This window comes from Quercus suber, unplaced genomic scaffold (genome assembly GCF_002906115.3).
Source record: "Quercus suber isolate HL8 unplaced genomic scaffold, Cork oak 2.0 scaffold_196, whole genome shotgun sequence".
Lineage (NCBI taxonomy): Eukaryota > Viridiplantae > Streptophyta > Magnoliopsida > Fagales > Fagaceae > Quercus > Quercus suber.
In genome coordinates this window covers 97,177-116,431 of record NW_027069654.1, presented here as the reverse complement: position 1 = coordinate 116,431, position 19,255 = coordinate 97,177, and the positions used below count along the sequence as shown (strand labels likewise).

Below are 19,255 nucleotides of genomic sequence, written 5' to 3'. Positions count from 1 at the left end.
GTTTTTGTTTGCCATTGAACTATGGGCTGGATGAGCAGGAATACAGTGAGCAGTTATATTTTAAAAGATTGCATCTAGAATCCTAGTAGTTGGCTCAATGGGTTGATACAATAGGAATTGATGTATGTAATATGTGTTTCAATTCCTTGGAGTTGACATTATATATTATAAAAGATTGCATATAGAATCCTAGGAGTTAGCTCAATGGGTGATACTGTAGAAAAATGTAAATAAATAAATAAATATATGATGCAAGTTTAACAGAAAATAATGGCTACAGGTTTATGAAACAGGAAGTCTGAAAAATATTAGTCAAATAATAATGCATAATTAATAGTACATGGGAATCTCAAATTTTAAAGCCAAACCAATACAAAACCCTTCTATAACCCTTAAAAGGGACATTGAATCCAAATTTTTAATTGCAAAAGAAAAAAGAAAAAAGGAAAAGCTGTAGTGCATCCCGAATCCACAATTCCAAAAGAGCTGCAATGATAGACATAAAATCTAAAAACAAAACAACAACCCTCAACCCACAATATATAATCAATATAGAATTCCACCTGTCACCTATAAAATGCATTATCAATTAGATGGGAATCTCAAATTCTAAAACCAAACCAATTCATAACCCTTCACTAAAATTCATGGCAATATGTACGAAGAAGATGACATACAATAACTTAACAATACCCTATCACAACCTTATTAAAGTAAACAATTCTGCCCTACAAATATTTATAAACTCAAAATTTTAAGTGATGCAAGACAGCCAAAAGAAGCAAGAAACTTCAGAGATTTTGCAATATAGGAATAATATAAATGATCAAGGTAAAGAATTGAGAGACCATTGTAATAATTTAAACAGATGTAGAAGCTAAAATTTAGGTAAAGATGTGAAGAAAATGTAAAAGACATGCAAACAAAAAGCTCATTGTAGCTGTGTTATTATTATTTTTTCATATCTAAAGTTTGTTCGAAATCAAATCAGACAAACATGATAGAAAATCAACACAAACAGCAAACACCAGTATCTAAAACCTGTAACACCTAACCAAAAAAAAAGCAAAGCAAGCAAGAAACTAAATAAAAGCTGCAACTAAACTTACAAAGAACTTAATCCATCCTCATACTTGACGTTATTGCAGAATAAATAATGAAAAATAACAGAGTCAACAGACACAGGAATACCCCCAATATCACCATAAATTTCAAAATCACAAATAGTAATAAAAAATTCCAACCAAATTCAGAATTATAACCCAGTTATAATAGAATTTTTTTTCCCCAAAGCCAAAACTTATCAAGAAAAATAAATGAACTTATGTTGGGGGTATTGGTCTCTTTTTTTCTCTTCCCTTAAACTAATCAAAGATAACTTGTATTAAATGCTATTTATATTCATTACATCAGTGTTTGCCAATCAATAAGCAAGCCATACCAATACATATGCATGCTGATTCGCCTCTCACCTAGAATAGCTTACCTTCCATGGCTTGAACAGATTCATTCTTAGTATTGCTTCCTCCACCACAGCTCCTAGCATGAATCATCTTCCTACAAACAAATGACCTCTTGATATGCTTCACCTAATACCTACAAACATAAAAAATAATGAATAAACTTGGACTTTTAAAAATAATCCCTTTCCGTGGTTTTAATATTGAGAACAAAGTTCTGAGAATGAAAAAAAAAAATGAAGCAATAGATGACAGTGCAGGACACTTTGCATCAAGCATATGAAATTCTAATTCTACTTTAAATAACATATAAATTTTTAAGCAGCTTTTGGAGTTCCATTCAAGCAAATTTATTATAATTTACACCAAGGACCGTTCACCGGATACTTATGATGGGTTATATTATTTTTTTATGATCAAATTGGTCCCACTAATACACCAAGGGTCATTCATCATATTATAAATTATCTATGAAGACAGGTGGTTGTCCCATTGAATATAAATCTAACAAAATCATTGCTGTGAAATAATTTTCATTAGAGACCTAGAGAGAATTCTAATAATATTTTGTCTCACTGAAATTTGATAAATGCTAAGTAAAGGCTCAATTCCCCAATTCACTCTATAATAATATTAAATCAATCATAGGAACCAATCAATATAGGAGAAATTATAATCAATTAAGTAGGATGGAGTGGGAACCTGTAGGTAGATCACTTTCTGAAATATAAAACCACAAAGGAAATTTCAAACAATAAAGAGTAGCCCCTTTGTCATTAAAAATATAGTTATAAGCAATATACCAATCAAAACTTACACCAGACCGATCAAGCTTGCAAAGGACAGAGATGGTCTTAGTAGATCACTTCTTTGCTGAGTTACCATTATCTATCAAATCATAAAAGAGAAAAAAAAAAAAATTCAGAGGAAATTAACATGGTCAAAATTACACAGGCTGTGAACATATTTATCATCTCCATATTTGTTCCATCTTTTAATCAGTCATGGATAAAAGCATTCCGATTTCTTTTCTCCACCATGCTTTCCTCTTCCAGCTTTGATTTTTCACAAAAAACAGATGCACTTCATCTGCCATGTACTGATGTCCAATACCCAACAATAAGTAGAAAATTTTCAACCCAAAAATAGATGCGCTACATCTTCCATATACAATATCGAAGGAATATTTCCACAGAATTTGCTTTACTTTTTGATTTCTCACACAAAATTTGGGCGATGGAGAAGAATACACCAGATTATGCAATCCCATAAAAACAGTTGTCAAAATATAAATATGTTCCACCACAGCTCCTAGCATGAATCATCTTCCTACAAACAAATGACCTCTTGATATGCTTCACCTAATACCTACAAACATAAAAAATAATGAATAAACTTGGACTTTTAAAAATAATCCCTTTCCGTGGTTTTAATATTGAGAACAAAGTTCTGAGAATGAAAAAAAAAAATGAAGCAATAGATGACAGTGCAGGACACTTTGCATCAAGCATATGAAATTCTAATTCTACTTTAAATAACATATAAATTTTTAAGCAGCTTTTGGAGTTCCATTCAAGCAAATTTATTATAATTTACACCAAGGACCGTTCACCGGATACTTATGATGGGTTATATTATTTTTTTATGATCAAATTGGTCCCACTAATACACCAAGGGTCATTCATCATATTATAAATTATCTATGAAGACAGGTGGTTGTCCCATTGAATATAAATCTAACAAAATCATTGCTGTGAAATAATTTTCATTAGAGACCTAGAGAGAATTCTAATAATATTTTGTCTCACTGAAATTTGATAAATGCTAAGTAAAGGCTCAATTCCCCAATTCACTCTATAATAATATTAAATCAATCATAGGAACCAATCAATATAGGAGAAATTATAATCAATTAAGTAGGATGGAGTGGGAACCTGTAGGTAGATCACTTTCTGAAATATAAAACCACAAAGGAAATTTCAAACAATAAAGAGTAGCCCCTTTGTCATTAAAAATATAGTTATAAGCAATATACCAATCAAAACTTACACCAGACCGATCAAGCTTGCAAAGGACAGAGATGGTCTTAGTAGATCACTTCTTTGCTGAGTTACCATTATCTATCAAATCATAAAAGAGAAAAAAAAAAAAATTCAGAGGAAATTAACATGGTCAAAATTACACAGGCTGTGAACATATTTATCATCTCCATATTTGTTCCATCTTTTAATCAGTCATGGATAAAAGCATTCCGATTTCTTTTCTCCACCATGCTTTCCTCTTCCAGCTTTGATTTTTCACAAAAAACAGATGCACTTCATCTGCCATGTACTGATGTCCAATACCCAACAATAAGTAGAAAATTTTCAACCCAAAAATAGATGCGCTACATCTTCCATATACAATATCGAAGGAATATTTCCACAGAATTTGCTTTACTTTTTGATTTCTCACACAAAATTTGGGCGATGGAGAAGAATACACCAGATTATGCAATCCCATAAAAACAGTTGTCAAAATATAAATATGAAGATTAAGCCAAAAACTCAAAAGAAAACTAATTCTAAACAAAGCAGAAGAAGATTAAGCCAAAACTACTCCCTTCCTTCCCCATCTTCATCCAACACGTAAGAAAGAAAATCTCAACCACAAATGAATTGAAACTTAACTTAATATAAAAAAGAAAAGAAAGAAAGAGAGAAAGAAACAATGGTGATTTATGAGTTAAAAACACCTGGTTATATTCTTGTAAAAGGATACAGTTAGGAGATGCAGTTTAGATTGAATTATTGAAATATGAAAGAGAGAGCAATGCACCCAATCAAATTAGTATATGCTAAAGTGAGATCAAAACCCACTACCTATGCTAATCATTCAAAAGAACAAATACATATCCAAACGTAACTCTAAACCAAAATCAAGTCAACTGAAAATACAAAAGCCTAAATCATATTTAACCGGCAAGTGTATAAAACAAAATAAAGAAATTTACTTGTAATATTTTGGAGAAAGATTGGTCTAACAACGGATTTTTCTCTCCCTCTCTGATAGTCTGACTCTCGCTGCCCCTTATTGGTGATCTCAATAATAGTGAGAGGCAATTATGAATATGTCATTTTTTTTAATAGAGAAACCTGAAAAGGTTAAGAGCATCAATTCACACCAACGTAGCAACAAAAAAAAAAAAATTTATATAGGCAACAGAACACCAATTGGTGGGAAAAATTTAATTGAAACGGTTTGTTTAAACAAAAGTAGATAATGTTAAATTAGATAGATATAGATACAGATTATTTTTAAAAAAAAATTAAATTAACCCAAAAACCCAAAACATAAATCTAACCCAAAAACCTAAGTCAATACCAACCCAACCAAAATACCCAAAACTAACTCATAAGTTCATAACCAAATCGAAGGAAAAAAAAAAAAAGCATGGCAGATTTCAGAAAACAAAAGCAATATTTGAAGAGTAAAAAAAGTATACAGACCTTCAAAATATGCTGTTGCAGAGACGAACTGGGCCAGATAACGAAATGGGGAAATTTGATGCATCTGTTGCCTTCTTACAATGAATCAAAGTCACCTTTGAGACTGTGATTGAATGGAGCCGGAGATGGGTGGTGCTGGACCAAAAACGTAATCCTAAACCAAAATCAAGTCCTTCAAAAGCCTAAATCATATTTAAAATTGAGAAAAAAAAAAAAACATTTTGATAGAGAATCCAAAAACCCAAAACAAAAATGAATCAAATCTAAACCTATCCAACAAAAAAACTAAATCAAAAGTAACATTTCATACCCAAATCTAAAAAATGGAAAAAAAATAATGTACCGGTGCTGTTCTTCGTGTCGGAATCGACGGTGGTTACAGAAGGCTGATCGGAAGCCTCATCGGTTGGTTCTTTCTCTCCTTCTTCGAGGCGATCTGGTGGACGTGATAGCAGTAGTAGTAGGGTTGAAGTTGAGTTGGTCTGATGAATCGGTGGCCATTGTGTGAGAGAATCGGAGATTGCGTGAGAATGGCACCGCTGATCGCTTACTTCTTTCTCATCTAAGTTTTGGATTTTGATTTTGGGGGAAGGATATGGTTTTATTTTTTGGGTTTCTGAGAAGAGAGAGGAATTACGGGTTTCTCTCCTTTCTCCTTGAACCGTGTCACCATTGTTGGGATCTCTCGCTCTCGCTCTCGCTCTCTCTGTGTGTCTTCGGCGCGCCTCATCTCTCTCTCCTTTCTCCGCGTACCAATCTTTCTTTCCTTTTCTCTTTCTTTTTTTTCAGTTTTAAGCGGTTCGTTTCCTTTTATACCCAGAGGGTCCAAACAGTGTTTTACATAGTGAAAGATTGTAATGTATCGCCTTCTAAATTGTAAACGTGTCAGCACCTCCTTAGAAGGCTTCTGCTTTTATATATACAACATAATTTACCGCTTTTTAATTGTAAAGGTTAGTCTTCCAGACACAACGTAAGGTTTTTTAAAGATAAATCTACACGTGTCAGCATTTTAAGGGGTTATTTTGCCTTACGTGTTAGCGCCTGGTAAAAGCTTCTGCTATTATATATAGTATATGATTATTATATAAAAAAGCATGCTTAGCAATATATAAAATATATAAATAAAAATATTTTTAATAATTTCTTAATCGCCGCACCCCGCCGCATTTGCACTCTATTTTTTCAAAAATTTCCGAGTCTCGCACCTGCACCTGCACCTGAATCTGGAAACGCACCTGTAGTACTTCATAGATGATACTCCTCTTTGATACACATGCACAGATCTGATTTGCTTTGCCTTGAAGGGATTGCTCAAGCACTTAGAATCTTCAATGGGCAGCAGGAGATACCAACATATAAAGTAGCTAACATCTGTACAAAATCAATGATTAAGATGCCTGTGAAGCAAGAGGTTATTATCTTAGAAATTCACTAGCCTATTGTGGAGAAAAATTGCCCCTTAAGTGACCCAGTTGATTTTATGGTATTCGAACCATTTATCTCTTTTCCCCTTGCAGACGTATTCAGTTCGTCCCTATGTTGTTTGTGCTGTTTTAAGAGACGTAACATTTGATACTGCAAGTTATAACAGCTTTATTAATCTCCAAGACAAGTTTCATGAGAACATTTGTCGGTAATGAATTCTGGATTCCAGATTCACTTATCATTTGTAACTTGGCATACTCTGTCTTCTAACTGATTGTACAACTACAGATTGAAACACTTTTGAACGATTAAAAGTTAAAGATGTTTGCTGAACTATTGATCATATTTTTCCACTAAATCTAAAGATGAAATGGTTAGTCATTTTTGGTCCTAGTTTTTTCACAGTTTGTTTCAAGGTTGATTTGCATGGGTTATGCATGGGATGTATAAACAAGTAAACGACATGGTAATAACAAATAATGTAAACATCAGAATGCATAATGGTAATCTTAAGAAATATTCACAATGGTTTGCTTAAATGCATGTGGTTTTATATTTACTCTCAATTTTTATCTGAACTTTGAAAGATATATTTGTTCTTCCATACTGTTTAGTAGCCTTGCACTTAGATGTAGGGTCTTTATGAGTTGGGTTTGGTCGGGAGTATCAACCTGCTATCCAACCCAATTATGTCAAGTTGGGATTTGGGAAGTTTACAACCAGTGCTTACTGAAACGATTGGATTAATAACTGAACATTGTTTTTAGTTTGGCTATTGCATCTGATTAGTTTTGTTAGCTTGGTAAGTCGACAATGACCACAAAGAAGACTCTTAAGGGAGAGAATTGGAATTAAAAGAAGGAGAGAGGGGGGCTGACAAAAGAAGCAACAATGAGGGTGTTGATCTTTTCGTTGTAATAGGCAGCCCAAGGAAGCATGGACATGGCTCCCTGCACAAACTCATTATCCAATTGCATGGTGTCATGGTGTTAGTTGATTAATTATTATTATTTGTTAGGTTTTAAAGATTTAGGAATTTATGTATTTAGAACTCTAATGTGTAATGTTGGCAAATCATGATTAAAACAATATGTTTAGTCTTGTTTAAACTTGCTCAAAGTTGGGTCTTTCAAGTAAAGTTGGAATCGAAAGGCTGCAGATGCATTGGTGCATTTCGGCCTAGCTCGATCGATCGAAAGAAAGACTATCGATCGAATCTCAGGCAGAATGTTTTTCTACATTCCAGCTTAGCCCTAACTCATTAAACGTTTTGGGTTTTCTGTTTTTACCCTAGGTATATAAAGAAAAACCCTAGCCACGTTTTTAGAGTTGCTCCTGTTGTATTATTGCTCATACTTTTCTGTTTTGTATAAATCTCTTGCGAGATCTAGAGGAGCTTTCCTTTACACAAAGCTTAGGGTTTTCGAGGTAGAGATTACTTCAACACCTTGATGATCAACTCGGTTGCTGCCATTGGAGTATAAAGAATAACAAGCGTGGGTGCTTGTAGCTGATTGGAGAGTCCAAGAAAGAAGGAGTTCGTGGATTCAGAGCTTGCACGTGATCGTGTCACTAAGTTATACTGGTGGGTAGCATTAGGAAGTCAAGCGGGGAGCTTGTAAGTCCTTTTGTATGAACTTCGATTCTTTCGCATAATGGATTCAGGTTTACCTTGAGGATAGCTAGGTCAAATCCTTCCTAAGTTTTTACCAGTTTGGTTTTCCTAAGTGATCATATCTTGTGTTATTTATTATTCTATTGCTTTATACTTTTGATATGATTATATGTTTGTGATAACCTAGAACTGCATAATTTGACTAAGTTAATCACTTGGCTAATTTACTAGGTTAATCTGGTTGGTTTAAAGGGTCTAAAATTGTTCAAGTGGTATCAAAGCGAGTAGCTCTATTGTTGGAGATTTTTTGATCTCTGAGCTGATCCTTGACCCCTGTTGTCACGGAGCATGGACACTCTCTCGTTATTCCTCTTCACTTTGATGGGAATAACTATGCTTATTGGAAAGTAAGGATGAGAGTATTCCTGAAATCCATTGATGAGAGAGTTTGGAATTCCATTGAGTATGGATAGGAGAAGCCCACTACTCCTGTGAGTGAGTGGCAAACTTCTCGAAAAGAAGCAACTGGTTGCAATAGCAAGGCTATGAATGCCATCTTTAATGTTGTTTCTATGGAGGAATTTAAGAGAATCTCTAATGTTGAGGTTGCTTATACTACATGAAAAATCCTCCAGACTGTGCATGAAGGCACAAAGGCAGTTAAGATTAACAAGTTGCAGCAATTAATTTCTAGATTTGAAAGCATTAGAATGTCTGATGATGAATCTTTTGATGAATTATATACTAAATTGAATGATATTGTTAATTCCGCTTTTAATTTGGGTGAAATCTATGATCAACCTAAAATTATTAGGAAGATTCTTAAATCTTTAACTGAAGACTTTAGACCTAAAATAACTGCCATTACTGAGAGCAAGGATGTGGACTTCATCCCTATTGATGAGCTTGTAGGATCTCTTCAGTCCTATGAGTCTGACCTTCCCAAAACTTCCAAATCTAAATCAATGGCTCTTAAGTCTGTTGATGATGTTAAGATTGGTGGATTTGATGATGAGCTCTCTACTACAAAGATTGCGTACCTTGCCAAGAACTTTTGAAACTTTCTTTGGAGAAACTGGGATTAAAATTTGGGTTTTTGAAAAAGCATTCCATTACATCTCATACTCATGCATTTTTGTTTAATGCTTTGAGGAGTTATTTTCAAAAATTGGTTTTAGTTTTTCAAAACTGTAGTTTTTCTCAAAATACTGTGAGCCGCTGTCTATTTCGATCGATCCAATCTGTTTTTCGATTGATCGAAAATATTTAAAATTCTTTAAAAAAAAATCTTGGATTGATTCGATCGATCGAATGTGATTTTCGATAAATCGAAAGTCGCGAATCAGGTTTTTTAAAACACTTTTCTTGACTGATTCAAATATTTTTTCAAAAAGTTTTTCAAACTTTTCTTCTCTCTCCAACTAGGCAAGGCTCTACAATCAATTTTTTGTCGTTTTCCTCCGAATTTTTTGCAAAGATTCTCTTTCCTCAAGCCGGTAAGTCTCTTTTGCCCTTCCTTTTGAGTTTATTTTCATATTTCATGCATTTTACACTCAAATTTTCGGACCTTGCATATTTGGGATTTTTGTTGATTCAAGCCATATTTTGTGCAATTGATCAATGGGTTTTTGTGGAGACATGATATAAACTTGTTCTTAATGGTTTAATTTGACCAATTTTGTGAATTATGGAAAATTGAATTTTCTAGGGTTTATATTGAATTTGAATTGGGGATTTTGTTCAATTAGGTTGAAATTGATGAAATTGGCTCGTTATTTTGATGTAATTAAGCATTATAATCTGTGTGTTGTGTTATGTAATGCTCAATTCATCAATTTGTTTCAAAATTTTCAAGTGGTTTTTCAAATTTTTAGGGTTTTTGTTAGAAACTCTGTGCTCAAGCCAAGTTTGTTCAATTGAATTTAATTTGAACTTTGCTTACTACATTAGTACATGCATCACGACATTGTGGTTGTTCATGCATCATATAGATTTTGACATTTTGTTCTATCTCTTTCTATGCTAACTTGCAGTCTGCCCTTGGTCTTTGTGTTATTTTTGGTTTTCTATTTGTATCTCTGTCCTTTCCTTAGCATTATGCCTAGGAAGACTAGGGCTCGTAGGTCTGTTCCCTCACCTACTCCTTCCCCTCCTTCCTTTGACCAAGAGAGGTTTCCGAGTGAGAAAAACCAAGAAACTTATGAGAACCTGAACCTTAAGAGAAAGATTTGGTCTGAGCGTTCTGTCATCTTAGATGAGCTTGATCCTACCATTAGGGCAAACTTTGAGTGTGGGGGCTAGTTACCACTGTTGGATGTTTCTGATCCTCCTTTTCTAGCTACCTTGATTAGAGAGTTCTTCTCGAACATCTCTATCTGCGTCTATGATTCCAACACTTTAGTAAAGAGTTGAATACGAGGCGTAGAGTACTCCATTACTCCTATAGTAGTAGCTGATGCTTTTGCGGTACCCTTGGTCCAGCACCCAATCTACCCTTATGATGAGTCTCCTGTTCTGAGTGATGTCATGTCTTACATCACTGGGTCTTCTATCCAGTGGGGTTTTGATCCTAGGATCACCTCTGCTGAACTTTTTGAGTTGCATTATATCTTCTTTAGGATAGCGTGTCACTCTATTTGGCCAATTTTTCATCTTCACACCATTCTTCTCGAGCGGTGTGTATTTTTGTACACTCTTGTCACTGATGCTCCTATCAGTTTTCCTTATTTGTTTCTTCGTTCTTTAAATGAAGTTTATAGGAGTTCATCTTCTTCACATGCTCTTGTTCATCCTATTTTTATTCATAGGATTTTACTTTATCTTGATCTTAGTGGTTTCCCTTCCTCTGAGCCCGTTCATGTGATTACTCCTATCGGTGCATCTTTTCTTAGGCAAAGGGCTGCTCACCTTCGGGTTGGCTCTAAATACCCTAGGTCTGAGCCTTCTGGTTCCACACCTACTCCTTCTTCTTCTATAGGTTCTGCTGGTAAGGATGTTCCTGATGCTGATGTTGTTGCTGCTGCTGATGTTCCTCCACCTCCATCGGATGACTTTGATATCCATCGTACTTTAGAGACTGTCATGACCGTTCAGGCGGGTCATAGTCAAATTTTGGTGGACTTGCTTGACGAGATTCGTGCTTTGCGTGCCGACGTAGCACATCTTCGTTCACCCTCACCACCTTCTTTTGATGATGGATTGTGATTGCACTTTGGCATTCCGTCACAAAAAGGGGGAGTAAACTTTGTAGAGAAGTTTTGTTGTTAGGGGGAGAGTTTTTTGTTTTGAGGAGCTAGTGGAGATATTAGATTGTATCTAAGTGCTTCACTTTGTATGTCATTTTTTTTAGGGATATTCATGTTAGGGGGAGTAACATGGTTTTTTGATATACATGATAAATACATGATTCTTATTTCTTTGGATTCACTGTTTATTGATTTATATTTATGAGATTATTCATTGCTATATGTTTTTGTGTGAATCATACAAGAATGTTATACCTATTTATTTACTATTTTCTGTCACATATGTGTTTATGCGTTTGTTGAGTGTTTCAGGAATATACAGGTTGATTCAATTGAGCTGCTGTCTACATTTGCAACTGATGGATAGTAGTTAGGATTGAATTTTAGTTTTTATGAGCATTATTTATGTAAAGGGCTTTCACTTGTGAACTTTGAGCTTTTAGTTTGTGTTTTGTCACGGATTGCCAAAGGGGGAGTTTGTTAGGTTCTAAAGATTTAGGAATTTATGTATTTAAAACTCTAATGTGTAATGTTAGCAAACCATGATCAAAACAATATGTTTAGTCTTGTTTAAACTTACTCAAAGTTGGGTCTTTCATGTAGAGTTGGAATCGAGAGGCTACAAATGCATTGGTGCATTTTGGCCTGGCTCGATCGATCAAATCTCGGGCAGAATGTTTTTCTGCAGAATATTCCAGTTCAGCCCTAACTTATTAAACGTTTTGGGTTTTTTGTTTTTACCCTAGGTATATAAAGAAAAACCCTAGCCACATTTTTAGAGTTACTCATGTTGTATTGTTGCTCATACTTTTCTGTTTTGTGTAAATCTCTTGTGAGATCTAGAGGAGCTTTCCTTTACACAAAGCTTAGGGTTTTCTAGGTAGAGATTATTTCAACACCTTGATGATCAACTCGGTTGCTGCCATTGGAGCGTAAAGAATAACAAGCGTGGGTGATTGTAGTTGATTGGAGAATCCAAGAAAGAAGGAGTCCATGGATTCGGAGCTTGCACGTGGTCGTGTCAGTAAGTTCTACTGGTAGGTAGCATTAGGAAGTCAAGCGGGGAGCTTGTAAGTTCTTTTGTATGAACTTCGATTCTTTCGCATAGTGGATTCAGGTTTACCTTGAGGATAGCTAGGTCAAATCCTTCCCAGGTTTTTTACCGGTTTGGTTTTCCTAGGTGATCATATTTTGTGTTATTTATTATTCCGCTGCTTTATACTTTTGATATGATTGTACGTTTGTGATAACCTAGAACTGCATAATTTGACTAAGTTAATCACTTGGCTAATTTACTAGGTTAATCTGATTAGTTTAAGGGGTCTAAAACCGTTCATTATTATTATTATTATTATTATTATTTTATTTTCAAAATTTTGCCCACGGTTAAGACATGACGGAGAAACGATTGCGACACAATGACCAGAAAATTGAGTAAAAAAATAAAAAGATCAAATCTATTTAGTTTTGGATGGCTGGGGGGAGATATTTTCATTTAAAGATTTAACATATTGAAGATGGGCTTAATGCCTTGAAAGGTTGATGGGATGGGAGAAACAAATTAGCTAAGAGTGGTAGAGATGACACTTATGAGCTCTAGCTTAAATGTCACATCCTGTCTTAGTAAAAATAAGGTGGAGGGTGAAGTCGACCTGCCAATAAAACATAAGGAAAATGTTTGGATTTGCTTTGCCTCTAGTTGTTACATTTCATTGAGTCAATGGTCTTCAAATTATTTTTCATGATCATTTGATATCTTGTCTAAAGATTTGTTAAAATTAGCAAAAGAAAAATGTATCTTTCTAGATGCCTCAAAGTTTCTATAATGACTACCTACATCATGATACAAAATTACATTTCAACAGTATTTACAGTATCTTTCTCTGCAAAATGAAGTTTTGGTTTGGTCATTTGCTCAGTTTGCAGATGATAGGCTTTTGGCTAAACAATGTTTGATATATTCAAAGCTGGAAAATCTTAGGTAGTTGGTTCCAGTCAAGTTGGCCTGAACCTTTTGCATGTCCAAGTGGATAGCAAAACACCTGGCATACACCTGCTTGAACCAGGTTCATTTACAGAGTCAAAATGTTCTTTATTGGCTACAATGATGAAAGGCTGGGGTGGGTTAAACAATGTTATCCATGGATAGATTTTTGCTTGAACATGTGTTATATGTTTTCCATGTGGTAATTTCACAGCTCAAATTAGGATAAAATTGCTTAATGTAGTGTGTACACTTCTACGTTTTTGTTTTAAAATCTGAACTAACAAGTAGTAATCATGTGTCTTCGCCACTTCGATTCTGATGCTAGGCTGTATTACACCTGTCACTGTCTTTATTATGAGCAGAAACTTGTTTTTCTGTACCATGTTCTGGCTAACCTCATATTGTTATATGTCCAAATCAAATAAGTACTTTCGTTGTATTACTTATCTAAAACCGAAAAAAAGTTACCTGCATAGTGAACTTCTGTAGGATGTAGAGTTGTCTCAATCACCAAAATGTTATAAAATTGTTGGTATAAATACTATTAATTTCCTGTTGCTGCAACCTTGGTTTGTTGCAGTTGTCAATTGAAACAAAAATGGTTTGGCTCTGTGATTTTTTTTTTTCAACTACGGGGTATTTGCCATGTATCTTTTTCTGCTATTGTGTGTGTGTGACCCCACTTTAGTTGGGCTTAGTATTGGTTGAGCTGAATTTTTATGCTATCATCTGTTTTTCATTGCTTTGTCTTGACTTTATGTTTACTTTTGTTTTATTCTTTTGACTTTTCAATTGGAAGGTTCTATGAATATTTTATGTAATTTATCTTTCCACATGCTTGCAATTAACATTTGTTTTAGGCGAAGAACCATAGTAGCGATTGGGACTCATGACCTGGATACATTACATGGCCCTTTCACATATGAGGTAGATTTTTCTTGATAATAATTCTCCTTTCTCATGGCATGTTATATGATTTCTTGGTGTTTTGTATCATTTGGTATTGTAGTAGGAATGAAACTATTTCTGAATGTATGGGTATGGTTGTTCTTTCATTTGAGTTCCTACCTTTGTAGAAGGAAGAGGGAAGTTCCATTTCCAACCCAAGAGTTTTTCTGGACTTACCAACCCTCTGGTCCTCTAATACTTAAAAAGCTGCATATGGAGTGGAGATAAAACTGTGTACTGACTCTACTTCCCTTATGAGTAGTCTGTGTGGCCTATAAATGAGTTTTGAGTAAGGAACTTCTTATTCTGAATGGTTGAATTAATTTATTCCTCAATCTTTTTTGGCTTGTCCGATCCTACGATAGTTAAATTGGTTTTTATATTGTTAGTCTGAGGGTCTTGATGATATTTTTTGTTTTTGTTTTTGGTTTTTTTGGGTTTTTTTTTTTTTTTTTTTTTTTAAAACAAAACAAAACAAAACAAAAAACAAAAAACAAAAAAAAAAAAATGTAAACAAAGCAAAGCATAAAAACGAGACTGACTCAAAAAGAAGAAAGCAAAACACACAAGTAATGCATAACCGAGAGAAAGAGAGAGAGAGAGTAACACTTAGAGACTAACACTTAGAGCCTCTTTGCTTCGACACCTTGGAAGAACATTTCCGTTTAGCGAACCCTTGGTCTGGCAGTGAGGGAAAAGAATTGAAACCATTCAAGTTTGAAAGGAACATAAGGGCTTTGAGAAGATCTCTAAGAGGAGCAATATAAACTGATTCTGGTTTCTAGAAGAGATCATACTGTTGCTCTGTTAAGTGGCTAACCACTTATACCAATTTGATCGAGTATGTCTAGTAGCTCTACAGTGATGACAAAGATGCTACTTCTTCTATTCAGGCTTTTGGTTATTGCCTTTCTTAGCCCTAGGGCTTTTAGTTTCTTTCTTATTAAGCTTAGGGGTGCTCCTAAGATAGATTTGCCTTTGTTTATGTTCTCACTAGCTATAACAATTTTTACATCATTGTTCTTTAAATCAACATTATTACCAGGAGAAACAAACACAGTAGTACTAGAAGAATCAATATTAGAGGAAGAGAAATCATACCCCAAACCGATTCGATCAGAAGTAGATTTTTAAAGGCTAAGCATCTTATCAAGTTTTGCACTCGAAATCCTCTCCGACTGAGCTTTGACTTGAAACAACTTCACTTTAAGCTCCTTGGTTCTCTCAGCCAAGAAATTGTTCTCAAATCTCAGTACTCCAATGGCCTGATTAGCTTCATTAAACTTTGTGGAGATTTCTTCTCACTCAAGCTCCACATCACCAAGCTTTGTGGCAGGCAACCTATACAATTTCTCATGCTTTTCTGAGACCTTGTGCAATTTTGCATAAGCTGTGTGGATGTCATCTTGTTCATCCATCTTATCAAAGTTAGTCTCCACCAAGTACTCTTCTTCATCCACTTCTTCAACAATCCCCCAGTAAGATTCACAAGGTCAGTGGAGGCATTCAAGATTCCATCATTCTCAGGCTTGGTGTCGCTCAAGGTAGTAGACTTTTCCTAATGGTCTTGAGATACGTTAGACACTCTTGTTTCATGTGTCTAAAGCCTTGGCATCTGAAGCACTTCGATCCAGAGGGAACAGTGTACTGATTGCCATCTCTAGCATCCTTCTCCCCTTTATCTTGGCTCTTGAATTGTAAAGAACTGGATTACTTTCGGTCCTTGTCAAATCCTTTACCATTGGCTTTCTTCATGAACTTTTTGAACTGCCTTGTGATATAGGATTTCATCTTAGTATCTTCATCATCTAAAGACTCGTCAGTATCACTGCTTTTGGCCTTTAGCACCATGCTCTTGCTCTTGCTTGATTTCCTGATCCTAGACAAACTTGACTCATAGGTTTGCAGGTTGCCAACCAGCTCTGTCAAAGGAATTTTGTCAATGTCCTTTAATTCCTCAATTGCGGTGATCTTGACATGAAATTTCTCAAGTAGAGGTCTGAGCACCTTTCTAATAATCTTGGGTTTGTGAATGGTTTCCCCAAGATTAAAGGCTGAGTTCACTATGTCCTTGGCATAGAACTCATCAAACAATTCATCCTCTTCCATCTTGATCTCTTCAAAGCTTGTGGTAAGCCTCTAAAGCTTTGAATCTTTGACAGCCTTGGTTCCTTCATAGGTTGTCTGGAGGATACTCCATGCTTCCTTTGCAGTTTCAATAAAGGATATCTTCTTGAATTCCTCATTCGTGACCGCACTGAATAAAACATTCAATACCCTGTTGCTGAAGTTAGCTGCCTTGATTTTTGCATCATCCCAATCAGCAAGCACTTCCTTTAGCTTAGTCCAACCTATCTCCATAGCTTGCCACACTTTTTCATCTAATGATTGTAAGAAAGTTCTCATGTATACTTTCCAGTATGCATAGTTAGTGTCATCAAATAAAGGAGGTATAATTAATGATTGTCCTCTATCCATGACAACAGGAGTTAATGGATCACATAGCAAAGATTAACCCTAATTAGAATGTGCCCGCTTTAATACCATTTAATAGGCCAAGAATGTATTGACCCCTTGTGATAAATTAGCCAATTAATTAGCCAAGTTAATTAATTAATTCAATTAACATGCAATACCGCATGGTAGCACAAACAGATCACCTAATAACAAAATGCAATAGAAATTAAATTTGACACGGTGATTTTTTTACAATGGGGAAAACCTCCAAGGTAAAAACCCCACTGAGTGAATTTTAGGTCACCACTCTCAAGAATCCACTATTATCAAAACAAGCGGTTACAAGTAAAAGAATCACAATACCTTATACCAACCTACAGTTGAACTCTTACCCTAATATCTAATTGGACTTGTTCTGTAGTGACAATCTCTTCTTTTCAATGCATGGCTTCCAATACTTAACTAACTAATCGATGCGTGGATCCAAGTACATGACTACCACACCAACTTGAGAAGGATGTTGGCTGCAAAGTTCTTTAGTTCGTCCACATGATGAAGATCAAGAAGCACATTGGTTACAAAACCCTACGGCATACAAACGCAGGAGCTTATTCAAGAGAAAGATGAACTAGGGCATATGTCTCCGGTCACAATATGCTTACAACAACAAGTGCAACAGCTTTTGCACCTACTTGCATCAAGTGAGACGAACCTTAAAATAATCCTTCTATATGTTTAGGGTTGTGAGAAAAGTAAACCTAAACACATACATATGGATATGCGTGAACTCAGATCTGAAAAACTGATTTTCATAATTCTCAATAAATACAGCTGTCGAGCTTATTTGTTGAGCTTTATATTTTAAATCTCGATAGATACATCTGTCTAGCTATCTGTCGAGCTTTAAAATACAATACTTCTTCACTTGATTCTTGAACAAATTTGCATAGCTTCAATACTTGAACCTGAACTCTTGTTCTTGAAGTATTAAACATATCCTAGATCTACTCAATTACATGTAAAATGCATTTTGTCAAGGAATTAGCCAATTCTAAATGATATATGTTCTTAACATGATCCACATATGTCCTAACATCAACATCCCATGAATACAGAAAAAATCTAAAACTAATCAATATTGTGTGGTTGCCAAATTCCATGACTATATATAGGTACACATCCAACTGCATTGAATATTAATGTCACCACTTAAGTTAATTGAATAATGGAAAATGACACTTAAAGAAAATTTTTAGAAGTACTACAAATTTCATAAATGTATGCATAACTTGCATTCTAATAATAACTTGCTGGAATATGAATATGAATTATGGAAAAATAAGAATGGTGAATGGGAGTAGTTGTTGTAGGCCACTTTAAGGGACCTAGACCTCCATAGAGAGAGACAAATTAAGAGAGAGCGATACATTAAAAAATTGGTTTATTCTTCATTATCCAAAATGCTATGGAATACAAGTATTTATACAAGTTCTTTTGCCGAATAACCAACTAACAACTTGTAACTAACTTGGCTCAACTTGTTGCAATCCTACAACAAACTAACTAAATGTGACATTACAACAATGATCATCTATATGCCTATATGGTTCCTAATATGCAAGTGGCCAAGTATTTTTTGGACAACCATGCACCACAAGCTCAAAATTATGACACTTGTAATCACAGATTTTTGTTGTACAATTTTCATAATGCCAAGTGTTTTCCTTGAGGAAAAGCCTTAATTTTAAGAAAATTGATCAGCTCCTTCTGTCCAATTTCCGTAAGACCAGTTGGAAGAAATGAGCTGGTAGGGAAGTGCTCATCAAATCAGTCATTCAAGCAATTCCCACGTACACAATGAGCTATTTTAAACTTCCAAAAGGATTGATTAAGGAGTTGGAAATTATGATCCGTAAATTTTGGTGGGGGTATAGCGGAAGGAATAGAAAGATTCACTGGGTTAAATGGGATAGAATGTGTGAGGCTAAGGAGGTTGGTGGTATGGGGTTCAAGGAAATTGAGAAATTTAATGATGCTTTACTGGCCAAACAGGTGTGGCAGATTATTAATAACCCAGACTCGCTTTGCCATCGAGTGTTCAAGGCAAGATTTTTTCCAGACTGTTCCATTCTTGAAGCAAGAGAATCTATTGTGGGATCCTATGCATGGAAGAGTATTTTGAATGCTAGGGATGTCATTCGAAAGGGGATGGTGTGGAGGGTGGGGACAGGGGAGAGGGTGAGGATTAAGGAGGATAGGTGGCTGCCGGATAAAGCAAATGGTTTGGTTATCTCCCCACTTCCCCAAGCGGCAGCCAAAAGTTAGTTCTCTCATTGATCAAGACCAAGTCAGGTGAAATGAGGAGGTGGTGTGAAATTTATTCCTTCCCCATGAGGCCAATTCAATTCTGGCCATACCGTTGAGTTTAAAGCGACCCCCTGATCGTATTGCTTGGAAACATACTCCCTCGGGTTTGTTCACAACTAGCAATGCCTATAAACTGATTGTGTCTAATGATTCCATGTCCAATGCAGGTAGTTTAAGTGCAGAAAATTATACGAAGTTCTGGAAGAGTCTTTGACATCTCCGGGTACCAAACAAAATCAAAAACTTTGCTTGGAGGGCGT

General features: G+C 35.2%; 1 protein-coding gene and 2 long non-coding RNA genes across 6 annotated transcripts; 1 reads left to right on the top strand and 2 right to left on the bottom strand.

Annotated features, from left to right (window-relative positions):
• Positions 1-281: 281 nt before the first annotated feature.
• On the bottom strand, positions 282-2,751 carry LOC111994023 (uncharacterized). 2 transcript variants are annotated; one of them, XR_010631106.1, is made up of 2 exons: positions 2,264-2,751; positions 282-1,596 (listed from the first exon to the last, which is right to left on the bottom strand). It is a non-coding gene; the product is annotated as an uncharacterized LOC111994023 (long non-coding RNA). The 2 variants fall into 2 exon arrangements; XR_002881030.2 differs by having other exon boundaries at positions 2,278-2,751.
• Positions 2,752-2,758: 7 nt separating this feature from the next.
• Positions 2,759-5,751, bottom strand: LOC111993339 (uncharacterized). 3 transcript variants are annotated; one of them, XR_010631109.1, is made up of 3 exons: positions 5,292-5,751; positions 3,510-5,102; positions 2,759-2,828 (listed from the first exon to the last, which is right to left on the bottom strand). It is a non-coding gene; the product is annotated as an uncharacterized LOC111993339 (long non-coding RNA). The 3 variants fall into 3 exon arrangements; XR_010631108.1 differs by having other exon boundaries at positions 2,759-3,580; positions 4,453-5,102; positions 5,292-5,748; XR_010631110.1 differs by having other exon boundaries at positions 2,759-3,580; positions 4,949-5,102; positions 5,292-5,744.
• A 12,734-nt stretch (positions 5,752-18,485) lies between these two features.
• On the top strand, positions 18,486-19,209 carry LOC112012562 (uncharacterized mitochondrial protein AtMg00310-like). Its single transcript, XM_024044939.1, has 2 exons — positions 18,486-18,948; positions 19,163-19,209. Exons 1-2 carry the CDS (start codon positions 18,486-18,488, stop codon positions 19,207-19,209), a joined length of 510 nt encoding a protein of 169 aa, XP_023900707.1.
• The last annotated feature ends 46 nt before the right edge of the window (positions 19,210-19,255 follow it).